The following is an 18,181-nucleotide window of genomic DNA, read 5'->3' as shown; positions in this document are numbered from 1 at the left end:
AATAACACTATAGTAAATACTACAGTAATGTCAGCAAAAACACTACAGTAAATACTACAGTATATTACAATCCGCAAAAACACTACATTAATTACTATAGTATATACTACAGTTTTTCTTTTACTACAGTATTTACACTATAGTTAACAGTAAATACTACAGTGAAGTCTGCAAAAACACTACAGTGAATACTATAGTATTTATACCAGAGTATACTATAGTATTTTTTCATGTGCGCACAAACACACACACCCTTTAATAAACCCCTTCTGCTACTTTGAGACCCCTCTTTCAAAGTCACTGAGATCTTCTAGCCATGGTAGCCAAAATAATGGGCAACTGGACATTTTTATACATGACCCTAAGCATGATGGGATGTTAATTAACTCAGGAACCACACCTGTGTGAAAGTGCCTGCTTTCAATATACGTTGAATCCCTAATTTACTCAAGTGTTTTCTTTATTTTGGCAGTTATCTGTACATATTGCATTCTACAGTGTAATTGTTAATCAGCTAAGCCAAGTGCACTTATGCACCATAAAAACAAATGTGTTGAATGGAAGCTGTCATCGTTAACTCCACAGAAGACATTTAAGACTGTTGTGTCTGTCTCTTCTTCAAGAACAAAAAGGTGCAAAAAAGAGGAAATCAAAATGGCTGACACAATTTTGTGCATATTCTCATTCAAGAGCAGGCATCTGTGTTCAGGCTGAGTGGCAGTCAAACAGTGCTGCTGCCTGTGTACCACAAGGGAGTGGTACACATGAGCTGTAAGACAAGAAACCCTGCATTCTGTAGTGTTTATTGTGACCTACAACTGCAGTGTACCACAGCCTTGTTTCACTATCTACTGTATCACAGTCATAACTGATCTTATTTGGCTGCTGTTTGTCTTTCACTAAATGCCTTTAAAAGTCAAAAACAATGAATCCTACTGGAGCACGCAATCAGCAAATTGGATTTGTTGAAAATCAAATGGCCTCACAAGATTGTACAATTTATTAGGAAAATAATTGACAAATATACTTCATTAGGGTTATCTTCTTATGTTAATATCAAATTAATTATTGTATTATCTATTACTAAATGGTGAGCGTGTTAGGTATACTTGGGTAATAATAGCTGACTGCTCCAAATTGCCTCTCAAGGGTTTGGAAGATACATGAATGGAACATGCAGGTAAACAGGTGAGATGTGGGCTTATGAAGTTGGACTCAGCCATCATATCTGTGGTTCCAAGGCTATCGAAGAGGCTCGGGGGCTTGAATGCTCTCGACCCTAAAGTGCGGTTTAGACATGCGGTGGTCATGCATAGTCGAGAGATCAAACAGTACCACTATCTGACCAACCTCTCTTTTGTTCGATCTCCCCTTCCCCTGTTAGTTTCTCAGCTTGTTGCTGTTTTAGGAAATAGTCCATGCAATGATATGCACGAGAAGACATCTTTTGTTGACATCTCAAACATCTTAAAAACAGAGTTATAATCAACAGTTTCAAATCTTTTTTTTTTTTGTCCAGTGAATCCTCTATGCTGGATGGTCGTATTAGTAATGTGTGTGTTGGGGGGAAGGGGTTATTTTATTCACTCCTATGGAATAGTTATTTTAGTCGTACATGGGGAGGCTGGTTGAGGGACTCTGCACTGTCCATTGTGGGGATGTGGGGTCTGATCAAACTGCTTGAGGACCCCCCATCTTCAGTCAGCAAGAGGTCCAAGCAGCCAGTACCGTCTGCTGTGGGATGGGACAGGAAGCCACTCTCCTGGGACAGGAAATCAAACTGGTCCATCTGCGGCTCCAGGTCACAGACAGTGATGAAAAGGTCTTTCTCACGCCAGTTGCTAACGTCGGGGTTGCCATGGGAGCCATCACTGGAACTGCTACGGTTGCCGAGGGGGGAGGACAGGTTGGGGGGGTTGTCTGCAGATGGCTGGGTAAGGTTGTGTGCTGACCAGGACTTCCCCAGCCCCTGTCCCTGTCCCCGCTCAGAGGGTACCCCCTCACATCCAGAGGAGAACAGCAGCAAGGGGTCCACCTCCAGGCTCAAGTGCCTCCTCCAGGGGCCCTCTTCCCTCAAGTGGGGCTTCCCCCTCAGCTGCACCCTGCTCTGGGCATGTTCCCTCTCTCTGTCCTCCTCTCCATCGTCCACCCTGGAGCCCACCATCACAGAGGGGCCTGAGCTCTCCTCCAGCCTACCCCTTCGAGGAGCATCCGGGGTGGGGCAGAGGGGTCGCCTGTGCTGGGGGCCAGTGGTGGGCAGCTGGAGGGTGGCGGCACCAGCGGATGGTGGAGGGGGCAGGAGGTTAGGGAAATGAGCTCGCCTGGGGAAACTACTGGGGGTGGCGAGGAGCGGGTAGGTGCTATCAGGGGGCAGGAAGGGCAAGGGTGTGAGGGATGCGGTGTAGGCAGGGTAGGAGGGGGGGCAGGTGTTGAGGGTGAGCTCGCTGGGGGCCAGTATGAGCTGGAGGCCCCTGGAGAGATGGTCACCTGTTGTTGACCGGGACATACCCCCACCCCCCTCACCTGGATGCCCTCTTACACACTCCCCTCCCAGGGGGGAGCCAGAGGACAGGTCCTTGCTGAGGATGGAGCTCTGGTAGTCGGATGTCTGGTGCTCCAACTCGAAAAGGGGCAGGGAGGAGAGGGTGAGGGCAGACGAGCCCTGCCTGTACACATCTAGCAGAGAGTCCAGCTTTGACTCTATGGACGTCACCTGGGGGGGGGGGGGGGGGGGGTGACAGTTAAAAGCAACAAGGGTTCACTGTGCAAGTGACAAACACACACTATAGACACTGAACAAAAATATAAACGCAACAAGCAACAATTTCAAAGATTTGACTGAGTTACAGTTCATATAAGGAAATTAATCAATTGAAATAAATGAATTAGGTCCTAATCTAAGGATTTCACATGACTTGGAATACAGATATGCATCTGTTGGTCACAGATACCTTAAAAAAAGGTAGGGGCGTGGATCAGAAATCCAGTCAGCATCTGGTGTGACCACCATTTGCCTCATGCAGCGCTACACTTTGCCTCATGCAGCGGTTCATCCATGGTCCGAAACGTTTCAATCCGGAAAGCTGAGACCTTCTGCTACCCTGGCGCTAGGATCTCTGACCTAGATTCCATGCTACCGCTACTTATTAGCAAGCACTCCGCCGCTTCAACTGTCATTGTCCATGTTGGGTCAAATGACATTAAACTCCAGCAGTCAGAGAAATTGAGAGACGATTTTAAAACATTGATAAATACGCTGCTGGAATCTGGGAAGCAGTGTGTTGTTTCCGGTCCATTTCCATCCCCACGCTACACGGATATGGTTTTTAGTCGTATACGCCAATTACACACCTGGCTTAAGGGATACTGCTGCACGATGAGAATTCCTTTTGTGGATAACTTTGCAGCTTTTACAGACCGACCAGGTCTATTTCTTCGGGACAATTTACATCTTAACAGGTATGGCTCCAGCATCCTCTCCACCAACATGTCTCTTACTCTTGCCTCATGTAGAGCCTTTGATACCTGACGTTGTGTATTCTCGGGGGTTGACTTTTGGGATTGTACGCTCCCCTATCAGACTATGTTCAATGCTCCTCTCCCAGTTTCATTAATTAGTTCCTCAATTGCAAATATGGAACAAACTACAGTTAACAACCCTTCTGCAATTCCTAGTTTATTGTCCAATCACCGTATTGCGAATACTACTCACATGCAGAGAGGTATTGTTAGTAGTAATCTTGTCCCCATAAAATTGAGCTCTGTCAATAGCTCGAAAATGGTTTATTGCTCATCTAGTGCAGCTTCAGGTGCTACCTTGGATACTCCATCTGATATGAATTCCCGTAGCAATGGTATTGGAATAATTCATTTGAATGCTAGAAGCCTGATCCAAAAGTTGGACTTTATTGAAATTTTGGTCTCACAATCAAATGTTGACGTTCTGATTGTATCTGAATCGTGGCTGTGTGATTCTGTGCCAGATTCAGATGTTCAGTTGATTGGATACAATATTTATAGAACTGATAGAGTTGGTAGAGGTGGTGGTATTGCGATTTATGTTAAATGCTGCTTAAATGTTTCTGTGTCCATATCAACCTCTGTCTCAAAGCAATATGAATGTCTAGTTTTAAACGTGGTACTTGGTAATAATGCTCATTTAACTCTAGCAGGGGTATATCGCCCCCCCTCAGCTCCTCCTTGTACTCTATGCAATTTATCTGATATACTGTCTAATTATGCAAACTCTGAATTACTGATTTTGGGAGATTTTAACCTGGATTGGCTCTCACCAGTATCCGATAAATTAAAAGGCATTTGTACTGAGCTAAATCTAACTCAGCTGATAACTAAACCAACCCGTCCCAACTTTAAGAACCCAGTAAAATCCACTCTACTAGACATTATTCTAACAAATACCCCCCATAAATACACAGCCAGTGGGGTTTTTGCAAATGATATCAGTGACCACTGCCCTATTGCTTGTATTAGAGATACCAGGCTGAAACACTCTGATCCCTGTATAATCTCTAAGAGAAATTATAAACATTTCTCACAGCAAGCTTTTATCCTTGACTTATATCACTCTGAGCTTTTATCCACTTGCTGCTTTCTGGACCCGGTTTTAGCCCTTGCTTTTTTCTCTTCTATTGTTACCTCTATGTCTGATAAACATGCCCCGCTTAAGAATCACAGAGTAAGAAACCGAACCAGTTCTTGGTTCTCTCCTGAATTGTCAGGTCTTTTCCTGCAAAAGAATCGGGCCTGGGCCTTGGCGAGGAAAACAGGTACTCCAGCTGATTGGCTGTTTTTTAGGCAATTGAGAAATAAATGTACTGCAGCTGTCAAAAAGGCAAAATCAAATTACTTCCTTAATGCTATGACAGATTCTGCAGGAGATCCTGCAAAATTCTGGAAAACCGTTAATTCACTGAAACGGGGGAATTCTGCTGTTTCTCTTCCTAAGCAAATTACCTCAGACTTCTGTATTCTAACTGAAAAAAATGATATTTGTGATGCTTTTAATAAGCATTTCATCTCTGCTGGTTTTTTATTTGAAAGGAAAAGTGGACTTTGTGGTACTGGCCAGTTAGTTGATTTTTCGTCTTGCTTTTCAACCGTTACTCTGAAAAATGGTAACCCTGTTTTTAGTTTCCAGAAAATAACTGAAGCAGAGGTTCTAATTGCCCTGTGTGCCATTGATACTAAGAAATCCTTAGGCGCTGACAATTTAGACCCGTACTTACTTAAGTGTGCTGCACCTATTTTTGCTGGTCCAGTAACACACATTTTTAATCTAACATTAAGCACAGGAAATATCCCTAAGGTGTGGAAAGCAGCTTTTGTTCTGCCATTACATAAGGGAGGTGACGGTAGTGATTTGGATAACTATCGACCCATCTCTAGGCTCCCTTGTCTGGTAAAGATTCTAGAATCTATAGTCAACAAACAGTTACAATCTTTTCTTTCTGCTAACAGTATTCTTAGTACCAATCAATCTGGTTTTAGATCTAAACACAGTACCACATCGGCCACTATGCTTGTTGTAAATGATATTGCAAATGCCTTAGACGATAGAAAGCACTGTGCTGCGTTGTTTGTAGATTTGTCAAAAGCTTTTGACACTGTAGACCATGCTATCCTTTTGAGTAAGCTGTCATCTATAGGACTGGGCACTGATGCCTGCCGATGGTTTTATGACTATCTTAAAGATAGAACTCAAGCCGTCATGGTCGATGGGGTCAAGTCTGACCCCTTACAGTTACTTAAAGGGGTCCCTCAGGGTTCAATAATTGGCCCACTATTGTTCTCACTTTATATAAACAACATTGGTGATGATGTCAGATATTGTAAATTCCATTTATATGCAGATGACACAGTTATGTACTCTATTGCTCCAACAGCGGACCAAGCTTTAATGCAGTTGGAGTCTGATTTTAGGATACTACAGGGGTCTCTTTTACAGCTTAAACTTGTTTTAAACGCTAAGAAAACAAATGTCATGTTTTTTTCTAGGTCTAAACTCCCAGTTAGAAACACGTTTGTAATCACTAGCTTGGATGGTACTCAAATCAATAAGGTCTCTGCATATAAATACTTAGGGGTATGGTTAGATGATAGGCTTTCTTTTAAAAAACATGTTACTGAATTGGGAAAAAAGCTCAAATTCAAGATAGGATTCCTTTACAGAAACAGGGCTTGTCTGTCCTCTGTAAATAGGAAAAAAATTGTGCAGGCTACTTTTATGTCCGTTTTAGATTATGGTGATATTATCTATATGCATGCATCGGCAAACACATTAAAACCACTGGATGCTATTTACCATTGTGCACTCAGGTTTATCACGGGTGATAGTTACAGAACTCATCACTGTATCCTATATCAACATGTGGGTTGGGTCTCTCTATCTGTGAGGCGAGAGCAACATGCTCTCTTGTTTATTTATAAAGCACTTCTTTTAAAACTACCTCCATATATATCATCATTAATTTCCATAAGATGTACTAATTTTAAAACCAGATCACAGATGTGGATTACATTAGAGACTCCTGCGGTCTCCACAGAGTTGGGTAGGACTGCCTTCAGTTCCTTTGCACCTTATTTATGGAACAAACTGCAGATCCAACTTAAGTTAGACACTCTGGTGTCCCTTGCCCATTTTAAAATGTTTATGGAGGGTCAATATGATGTTGTCTGTGATTGTTTCTGTTGAATTGTGTATGTTTTGAAATGTTCTTGTCTGTATGTCTAAAACTGTACATGTCAACATGTTTACACAGGGCACAGCCGTAAAAGAGATCTAGGTCTCAGTCTGTTTTCCCTGTTAAAATAAAGATTAAAAAAAAACAAAAAAAAAAAACACATCTACTTCGAATAGAGTTGATCAGGCTGTTGATTGTGGCCTGTGGAATGTTGTCCCACTCTTCAATGGCAGTGCGAAATTGCTTGATATTGGCGGGAACTGGAACAAGCAGTCGTACACGTCAATCCAGAGCATCCCAAACATGCTCAATGGGAGACTTGTCTGGTGAGTATGCAGGCCATGGAGGAACTGGGACATTTTCAACTTCCAGGAATTATGTACAGACCCTTGCAACATGGGGCAGTGCATTGTCATGCAGAAAAATTAGGTGATGGCGGCGGATGATTGGCACGACAATGCGCCTCAGGATTTCGTCACGGTATCTCTGTGCATTCAAATTGCCATCGATAAAATGCAATTGTGTTTGTTGTCCGTAGCTTATTCTGGCCCATACCATAACCCCACCGCCATCATGGGGAACTCTGTTCACAATGTTGACATCAGAAAACCGCTTGCCCACACGAAGCCATACATGCTGTCTGCCATATGTACAGTATATACTGTAGTCTAGTCAAGGCCATTCTATTCAACTATTGCTGTATGTATACTATTCTATATACATATTCTACAGATATACTACATATTCTATCCACATACTGTCCATAATGTCTATACATCCCATCACATATACATACAGTACCAGTCAAAAGTTGACACACCTACTCATTCCAGGTTTTTTCTTTATCTTTACTATTTTCTACATTGTAGAATAATAGTGAAGACATCCAAACAATGAAATAACACATATGGATTCATGTACTAACCAAAAAACAAATCAAAATATACTTTATATTTGAGATTCTTCAAAGTAGCTTGATGACAGCTTTGCAAACACTTGGCACTTTGCAAACACTTTAAGAAGTGTTTAAAGTTAATTTGTGGAATTTCTTTCCTTCTTAATGCGTTTGAGCCAATCAGTTGTGTTGTGACAAGGTAGGGGTGGTATAGAGAAGATAGCCCTATTTGGTAAAATACCAAGTCCATATTATGACAAGTACAGCTCAAATAAGCAAAGAGAAACGACAGTCCATCATTACTTTACTTTGAAGGTCAGTCAGTCCAGAACATTTCAATAACTTTGAAAGTTTCTCCAAGTGCAGTCGCAAGAACCATCAAGCGCTATCATGAAACTGGCTCTCATGAGGACCGACTCAGGAAAGGAAGACCCAGAGTTACCTCTGCCGCAGAGGATAAGTTCATTAGAGTTACGAGCCTCAGAAATTGAAACCCAAATAAATGTTTCACAGAGTTCAAGTAACAGACACCTCTCAACATCAACATTATCAGAGGAGACTGCGTGAATCAGGTCTTCATGGTCGAATTTCTGCAAAGAAACAACTGCTAAAGGACACCAATAAGAAGAAGAGACTTGCTTGGGCCAAGAAACACGAGCAACCATGTCTTTGTGAGATGCAGAGTAGGTGAATGGATGATATCCGCATGTGTGGTTTCCACCATGAAGCATGGAGGTGGTGTGATGGTGTGGGGTTGCTTTGCTGGTTACACTGTCTGTGATTTATTTAGAATTCAAGGCACACTTAACCAGCATGACTACCACAGCACGACAAAGCTTATTCCCCCTCAGGAAACTAAAAAGATTTGGCATGGGTCCTGAGATCCTCAAAAGGTTCTACAGCTGCAACATCGAGAGCATCCTGACCGGTTGCATCATTGACTGGTACGGCAATTGCTCGGCCTCTGACCGCAAGGCAATTCAGAGGGTAGTGCGTACGGCCCAATACATTACTGGGGCAAAGCTGCCTGCCATCCAGGACCTCTACACCAGGCGGTGTCAGAGGAAGGCCCTAAAAATTGTCAAAGACCCCAGCCACCCCAGTCATAGACTGTTCTCTCTACTACCGCCTGGCAAGCGGTACCGGAGTGCCAAGTCTAGGACAAAAAGGCTTCACAACAGTTTTTACCCCCAAGCCATAAGACTTCTGAACAGGTAACCAATGGTTACCCGGACTATTTACATTGTGTCCCCCCCCCCCCCCCCCAACACCTCTTTTACGCTGCTGCTACTCTCTGTTTATCTTATATGCATAGTCACTTTAACCATACATCCATGTACATACTACCTCAATTGGCCTGACCAACCAGTGCTCCCGCACATTGGCTAACTGGGCTATCTGCATTGTGTCCCACCTCCCGCCAACCCCTCCTTTTACGCCACTGCTACTCTCTGTTCATCATATATGCATAGTCACTTTAACCATACCTACATGTACAAACTACCTCAATAAGCCTGACTAACCGGTGTCTGTATATAGCCTTGCTACTCTTATTTTCAAATGTATTTTTACTGTTGTTTTATTTCTTTACTTACCCCCCCCCACACACACACACACACACACACACACACACACACACACACACACACACACACACACACACACACACACACACACACACACACACCACACACACACACACCTTTTATTCGCACTATTGGTTAGAGCCTGTAAGTAAGCATTTCACTGTAAGGTCTACTACACCTGTTGTATTCGGCGCACGTGACAAATAAACTTTGATTTGATTTGATTCTGTAGCAATCCCATCTGGTTTGCTCATAGTGGGACTATCATTTGTTTTTCAACAGGACAATGACCCAACACACCTCCAGGCTGTGTAAGGGCTATTTGACCAAGAAGGAGAGTGATGGAGTGCTGTATCAGATGACCTGGCCTCCACAATCACCCAACCTAAACCCAATTGAGATGGTTTGGGATGAGAGTGAAGGAAAAGCAGCCAACAAGTTCTCAGCATATGTGGGAACTCCTTCAATACTGATGGAAAAGCATTCCAGGTGAAGCTGGTTGAGAGAATGCCAAGAGTGTGCAAAGCTGTCATCAAGGCAAAGGGTGGCTACTTTGAAGAATCTAAAATCTAAAATATATTTTGATTTGTTTAACACTTTTTTGGCTACTACATGATTCCATGTGTGCTATTTCATAGTTCTGATGTCTTCACTATTATTCTACAATGTAGAAAATAGTAAAAAATAAGAAAAACCCTTGAATGAGTAGGTGTGTCCAAACTTTTGACTGGCCATCGAAAGTGAGCATTTGTCCACTGAAGTCAGTTACGACGCCGAACTGCAGTCAGGTCAAGACCCTGGTGAGGAACACGATCATGCAGATGAGCTTCCCTGAGACGATTTCTGACAGTTTGTGCAGAAATTCTTCCGTTGTGTAAACCCACAGTTTCATCAGCTGTCTGGGTGGCTGGTCTCAGATGATCCCACAGGTGAAGAAGCTGGATGTGGAGGCCCTGAGCTGGGGTGGTTACATGTGGTCTGCGGTTGTGATGTCAGTTGGACATACTGACAAATTCTCAAAAACAACGTTGGAGACGGCTTATGGTAGTGAAATGAACATTAAATTCTCTGGAAACAGCTCTTTTGGACATTCCTGCAGTCAGCATGCCAATTGCACTCTCCCTCAAAACTTTGACATCTGTGGCATTGTGCTGTGTGACAAAACTGCACATTTTAGAGTGGCCTATTATTGTCCCAAGCACATGGTGCACCTGTGTATTGATCGTGCTGTTTTATCAGCTTCTTGATATGCCACACCTGTCAGGTTCATGGATTATCTTTGCAAAAGAGAAATGCTCACTAATTTCTGGGATATTTTATTTCAGCTCATGAAACATAGGACCAACACTTTACATGTTGCGTTTATATTTTTGTTCAGTATAATTGGCTCAAACGCTCACCTGTCTCTGCACTTTACACACACGTCCCAGCATACTCATGTCCTCCAGTGTGTCCCCATCAGGGTGAAGCTTGTCCCTGATCCTTTTGTCCATGGAGATCTGGCCCTTACCCAGTATCTGATCCACCCTATGATACACACATTTCATTGAATTAAATAGTGGACTTTGATAGCCAGTTGGTACATTATATTTTCACATGGGTCAGACAGGTGGTTTTACGTGTGAAGTTTCACATGTACTTTTTCCTTTCTTGACAAAAATAATTCCCCACATGTGGCATTTCTTTCACTCGTAAATCTTCCCACTTTCAGCTACATCTGGTCACCCATTCAGGTCTGCACCTCCTAGCACATCCAAATCAAATGTTATTTGACCGAGACGCACCGCGACAGAAAGACAATCTAATTTAAAGCATCAGAGCCAGCGAAACAGTGCCCCTCTGTCTCAGTATTTCTAGACCAAGTATCTGATGCTGTCTGGACCAAATTAATAAGGCATGTCATACTATTTCTGGCCAGACAGAATCAAATATTGTACATGGGCTACATATAGAGGGGCGCTGTTTCACTAGCTCGCATGCTTTCTCCAGTGACTTATCAGAGAGGAAGAGGCGAAGCGAGAGGGCTCACTCTCGCCAAAATTTGTCCAGAATAAGCCCAATGTGTTTCTATGGGCATAATATGCAGACCTAAGGTTTTCGCCTGCCTTCCGCCTTTGGAACAAAAACTTCCATTTTTAGGGTGGAGACATGTGCATCTCGTCATTATATACGGATCTCTGGGTTCAGCCTCTTGCGAATTGGAAAGGAAAGTTGTTAGGATGCTGGAGTCCCCTAAAATAAATGGATATTTCGCCATAATAGGCTATAATTACTCCTGTCTAAATACAATTATAAAAAATTATTCACCAGGGAGCATGACTTAGCCACAGAGGATCATTAGCTTATTTTATTTATTTATTTTATAAATAGCTCTGTATTGTTTCAAATCACAATCGTTTAGGCCTATGCCTATTTGGGAAGCCCGCAATTTGGTTAACGCGCGTGGCAATAGGTCTAGCTGATTGAGTTGTGGCTGTCAGTGATACACATCTAAAATATATGTGAAGATAATGTGTCTTGAGTATAATTGAAAATGTTGCATGAAGAAGTGGAGTGGTGTGTGGCAAAGATATGGCGTATCTCTATCCAGAATGCGCTCAGCTGTCTCCCGCCAATTCTGGCACATTCGTTGTTTTATTGTGTGAATTGTTTTTCCTTTGATTGTTTATTTGTTTGATCAATTCCCAATAACTTGTGTCACCAGTAGGTCGTGAAAATGTACAGTTAATCCCCCATCATTTGGTTACATGAATTTCTGCTAATGCATGTTTTACTTATGCTACAGTCATTCTCGGAGTTCACAACCTGCTCCATTTGTGAGAAACACATTTTGTTTTATTTCATAACCATTACTAGTTTTGTAAAAAAAATATATATATATATTTTGTATTTTGTTTGGAGTGCTCCATGTGAGCAATGAGCACGTGTCTGGTTTTCTCTTTCCTGATAATGTTGAGTGAGCACGTGCACCTGAGCACAAAGAAGTAGGCCTCCTTGGCCTGCTGCATTTCTGATTGTCATAACTCATCACGTCCACCCCTAATAAGCGGAGCTTAGTCATTTTTTCTTCACCTCACACAGAAGTATGTTTTTTTAACATCCATTGCTAATGATAGTTCCTCAGTATATGAAAAATATTTCCAAAACTCCCGGCCTGGATGATCACCAAGCCTAGGTGAGAAAGAGCAAAATCTAGAAGAAAAAGAAACGCACACCTATTAGGCGAGGTGCTGGCTAGCGGAGTGGAAAACTTGAAAATAAAGGAGGAGGTGGTTTTCTGACCTGAATCTGTCGTATTCTCGCGGGGCAGAAATCTAGATAGATATAATATTGCTAGTTCGCTAGTGACAGCTTCTTTAACTTTTAGATTTTTATCGTTTAACTTTTTATGATTAACCAGGTGACAATGATTTTGAGAAACGAAAACGTTATTATTTAAATGAAACTGTTCCACGAAAATGCACACATAAATATAATCATAACTGGCACGCAGATCGGTAGAAATGGTAGAAGAAATTGTAAGCTTCCTCAAACTTGAACCTCACGAGCTGCCTATGGTCTTTACTTTAACACTCATTAAAACAATTATGAACGTGCAAGCGTGTGCACACATAGGAGGTCCCTGGAAAAACATGACCGCCTAAGGAAATCAAAGGTCCCTCCAACTGATTCCTTTTGGCGCTGGCCCTGCTCCCATCCGGGGACCGGTCAGGGCCGACCCTGCTTAGCTTCCGAGGCAAACCAACAGGGGGATGCAGGGTGCTATGTTGCTGGAATGAATGTGCAAAAACTTGCAACTGTAAACAAGGCAGCGAAAGCAAAGGCCAGGGTAACATCACCAAAGATATGGAAAACTGCAAGAAGTGGTTTCCATGCAATATTTTGTTTTGCTATCAATACTTTAGGGTTTATGTTTTGCTTTCGCTATCATTATTTCTGTTTACAATACTTATAATTGTCTCCTCTACTTCTGTAGTTTTGCTTGATATTGACCATCCATGATATCAAAATTATAGTTTTAACCATGTTTTTAGGCTATATGGTGTTTTTAAAAAAGTATTAATTAAAAAATGTACTTTGTTTACAAACATTGGAGTGAAACAAGCTTATATTTTGGGTTCTGGTGGGCTACAACATGAGACATTTATTTACAAGTTATATAAAACAAAAATCAATGGGTACATTTAATTAGTTTATATATCCAAAAATGTATGTAGCATTTGAAAGTGATCCATTAACCATTAGCAAAAAATTATTCTGTCCACTGTTCCGCAAATGTCCCGCATAACCATGCCCTTGTCCCACATTTGAGCTTTTTAAATGTGGTCACCCTAATTCCACCTGTGGAAACATTGCTACTGCAACATGTTAACAAACATTTTTCAAATCAGGAGAATTTTCTTACATGTGTGAAACTGAAAATTTGATTTTCACTCTCACATGTGGAATTTCAAGTTCAAATGTGCAAAAACAATCACATGTAAAAATCTAATCTGCAGTTTCACATGTGAAATTAAACACACATTCACATGTAAAAACTGCAAATTTGACATGTGTGTTTTTGTGAGGGCAGGCTATAGTTAAAACACAATCATACATTGTTTCTAAACGACATTTTAAATCAACTACAATGCAATCTACAGTGTGCCTAAAGAAAACTAAGTGGATCATTAACCTATGTTTGAACCGACCCAGCTATAACTCTGTGGAGATAAGACAAGACAGCGAAAGCTCCTCCAGGTTTTCCGTATCTGGGGGGGACTGGAACTGTCAGCTAAGTGGTAATAAACTGTGGTGAGACTTCAGGAGATAATCCAGATATAGTGTGTAATGTATGTGCGTTAGTGTGTTGGAATGGACTTTTAAATCAGCTTTGTTCTTGTCGGAGAGAAGGAGGGACATTTAGGACGCTATGACGCTATGTGTGATATATAAACTAATGTACATGGTATTTTGAGTAGAGCTCTCTCGAGAATAAAGTTATTGATTCATTTGGACACTGGTCTTTGTCTATTTTATGCAAATAAGAATCTTACAAATTCTTAGAAACGGACAGAGTGTTTGCTTTGTTATAATTGAATTGGTTAACGAACACATAGGAATCTAATTCCTTTAACAAGTGCATGATAAAAAACAACAATCTGCCCCAACTAGTAACTACAGCCATTCTCTGTGTTCACAAAATATCCATGTAGAGAGCAGAGGAGACTGGTGGGAGGAGCTATAGGAGGATAGGCTCATTGTAATGGCTGGAATGGAATTCATGGAACAGAGTCGAACATGTAGTTTCCATATGTTTGATGTGTTTGATACTATTCCATTCCAGCTATTACAATGAGCCCGCCCTCCTATAGTTCATCCAACCGGCCTCTGGTTGACAAAATCCTTAGTCATTAGCCAATCCTTTGAAGGAGGAAAATTATGTTAGTAAAGATACAGCAGCAGCTGTCAATCTATGTCCCCGAAGCACAGCAACATGCAAAAGATTTGAAACAGACCACACATTCATAACAGCTTTTCTTCTACCACACGCTTGGTGAGATGTTACACACGTAACATCTACTAGTTGAATGCGTCCATTGGTTAGAAAGCATATGTCATCAGGGAGTCCAAAGCTCCTACAACTGGGTTGCTTCAGTGAAAGCAGTGTCTCCTTTCTAGTCAATATACAGAACTATGGTGAACGAAATCAAAAGATCTAAAAGTAACTGGATAGTGTAAGCAATATGGTAGAAACTATTCTAGTCCCATTGGAAGCCTGCAGGTTGAGCCATCACCATTTCACCTTTAAACCTATCCTGTCTCTGTGGATCTAGAAACACAGGCTTTGTGCTCCCTGATGGACACATTGACATAGCACCATCTCCTTTCAAACTCTGTCTTCTGTGTGAGGGATTGGGGACAGGGTGGAGTTGGGGGTAGTGGCTTGGGGGTTTATGTTATTAGGGGTTGGTGTGGGAGGGGGGTTGTCTAACCCTGGGGACTTCATCCCTGGGGCGGACTTCCTCCTGGCCTGGCTGTAATATAAGTGCAGGGAGGGGGAGGACATGTTCCTGGGTTTGCTGCTCAGGGTGTGGCCCACTCCAGTGTCCAGTCTGTATGAGAGAGACATGGGGGTCAGATACAACACACACACACACACACGCACGCACACACACTCAGACTCTTGAAGCGTAGCAAAAAAGGACAACTACAGGCAGCACGTACCCGCCACAATTACATTCTCCAAAACAGACTAACTACTAGAATCCGCTAGTAGATTCCACTCTATTAATCAGTAAAAGTACACAATGTAATGCCATGTCTAACAGGATTATATCACTGATGTAACCGAAGACAACAATCCAAACTCCTGAAATGTTATGGTTGGTTAGTCTCAGACAATAACGCAATGCAAGAGTCACACATAGAGATGCATGAGATGTCTACAATTTGGCCTATGTTAGGCGGGAGGGGGTGGGGGGGTTGTCTAACCCTGAGTCAGACTTCGTCCCTGGCATGCGCTTCCTCCTGGCCTGGTTGTAATATAAGTGCGGGGGGGGGGGGGGGGGGGGGGGCTCAGCCTGGGAGGGAGAGGTACATAGGAGGGTCAGATATATACACACACGCAAACACACACGTTAATGAAGTGGAGAAGGTGAACATACGTATATAGAAAGGTGTGTGAGTGTGTGTGTTTCAGTGTCTGTGTGTCTGCTTGTGTGTGTATTGTGTGCACTCTTAGAAAAAAAGGGTTCCAAAAGGGTTCCTCGGCTGTCCCTATAGGAGATCCATTTTTGGTTCCCGGGAGAACACTTTTTGTTTCCACGTAGAACCCTTTTGGGTTCCATGTAGAACCATCTGTGGAAAGGGTTCTAAATGAAACCCAAAAGTGTTCTACCTGGAACCAAAAGGGTTCTTCAAAGGATTCTCCTATGGGCACAGCTGAAGAACCCTTTTAGGTTCTGGATAGCTCCTTTTTTTCTAAGAGTGTGTGTCTGTGCATCTCACCTAGTCTGTAGACTCTTGATTCTGCAGAGCATATCCAGGTGTCCTGCAGAGTACTGCTCTATCACATCCTTCACATCGTATGGACGCAGAGTCTCCTTAAACTTCTTCTTTGCTACATGAAACTTCATGATCCTGAGTGGAAAAGTAGGGGGAATCACACAGAGATCCGTCAATGTTCTACTTGTCATCTCTTAGTCAGCCACTAGAGGGTAACAAGAGCTTAACTATGCATAACCCTGTATGTTGGCAAGAAGCTGACAGTTGTTATTGTAGCCTTTATTTTTGTATTTAAACATTTTTTAAAACAAGATCAGCTTTAAAAAAATATTTCTCAGTTTATTTTATCAATCTTGAGATACAATCAGTTATTTTCATCACTTCTTGTTTTTGTAACTTTTTATTTTATTTTATTTAACCTTTATTTAACTAAGTTAAGAACAGTTTAACTAAGTTAAGTCAGTTAAGAAAAAATTCTTATTTACAATGATGGCCTACCAAAAGGCAAAAGGCCTCCTGCAGGACCAGGGGGTGGGATTAAAAATGAAATATAAATATAGGACAAAACACACATCAAGACAAGAGAGACACCACAACACTACATAAAGAGAGACCTAAGACAACAACAGCATGTCAGCAACACATGTCAACACAGCATGGTAGCAACACAACATAACAACAACATGGTAGCAACACAAAACATGGTACAAACATTATTGGGCGCAGACAACAGCACAAAGGGCAAGAAGGTAGAGACAACAATACATCACGTGAAGCAGTCACAACTGTTGTTGCTCAAAAAAATTTTGGGCTATCTTTATTATTTTGAAAATTGATTAATATCATACATTGTAAGTTCCATCACATTTACATTATATATATATATAATTATTATTATTTAAAAAAAATCTAAAGTCAAGAACTCCCATTGTTCACCCCCTCCTCCTTTCGTTTCGATGGTTCTTCTCCTTTTCATTTCCATTCTAATTTGTTTAAAAACTTATTCACCAGGTGTTGGAACTGGTTCGGTGAACAAAACCGAAAACCCGGAAAAGAATTACATTTAGTTAGGGATACTATAGTTATCACATTTCACATTGGATTATTAACTACATAAAGGGAAGATGTGTTTTTAATTTGTGTGCCACTCTGCACACACAAGCTTGTTAGCTAGCTAGCTTCTCTGGTCCAACGTTAATCCAACTCTGAAGTTCAAAGACATTCAAAGTTCTTCCATAGAAGCTGCTCCTGCGTAGGTATAATTCTGTGGGCCTAAATCAGATAATGCATGTCATCACAAAATTCCCAGCTCTTCAAGCCAAGCCTCCTCTTTCACTCTCTCCCAACCTGCAAAATGTTAGATGCATCTCGTGCTCTACACTTGTCTTTCCATCACAAATACAAACAACTCACTGAGCTACAGCTTGCCTGCTCCATAGCAAGCTGCCCTATCTGCACTGCATAATTCATTAAGTAATTTAATGTTGAGCTAAATGTAAAAAAAAACGATGATTTCAGAGGTTTAAAAAGGAACAGAAAGGAATGATATAAACAGGTATTTTGGGGGGTTTGAAACGGTTCAGAACATTATTTGGCTGGTCAGAACAGTGGAACGGATGGTTCTGTTCAGAACTAAACGACTGGAAAATAATTTTGGTTCCAACCCCTGGCCTTTACCTTTTATTTTCGGAGCATCGGTTAAAAAAATATTACTCTGATATTTTCACAAGAACATTATGAAACCTTAGCTCATGTCAACAAAACCTGACAGAGCTATTTTGAAACCAATCCACGCTAGAATTGTATTATCCCTCAACCTTAATGTACTGTACAAGTACAACTACTGCTGGGTAAATAATATTGATGCAGGTAAGTGGATCTACAGTTGGTTCATTCTGACCCCCTGATGGCTTCAGAATTGCTCCAGTTGCTCATTATCCTCACTGTATAAATGGAAACCATCATGACAGATGAGCTGCTGCAATAATAGTTCTGACTGAGAGGGTGTCAAC

General features: G+C 41.7%; 1 protein-coding gene across 1 annotated transcript in view; it reads right to left on the bottom strand.

The window, feature by feature from the left end:
• Positions 1-419: 419 nt before the first annotated feature.
• kcnq5a (potassium voltage-gated channel, KQT-like subfamily, member 5a) overlaps positions 420-18,181 on the bottom strand; it is a 110,387-nt gene continuing 92,625 nt past the window's right edge. Inside the window, exons 13-15 of the mRNA XM_038960538.1 lie at positions 16,173-16,304; positions 10,583-10,709; positions 420-2,713 (exon numbers count right to left, since the gene is read on the bottom strand). Of these exons, the coding sequence (XP_038816466.1) occupies positions 1,601-2,713; positions 10,583-10,709; positions 16,173-16,304 (1,372 nt within the window). The 3' untranslated portion in view covers positions 420-1,600. The remainder of the gene's footprint in view (positions 2,714-10,582; positions 10,710-16,172; positions 16,305-18,181) is intronic.

Source organism: Salvelinus namaycush, chromosome 22 (assembly GCF_016432855.1).
Source record: "Salvelinus namaycush isolate Seneca chromosome 22, SaNama_1.0, whole genome shotgun sequence".
In the NCBI taxonomy this organism is placed as follows: domain Eukaryota; kingdom Metazoa; phylum Chordata; class Actinopteri; order Salmoniformes; family Salmonidae; genus Salvelinus; species Salvelinus namaycush.
Note: the sequence above shows the minus strand (reverse complement) of the source record. Positions and strands in the feature narration are given on the sequence as shown.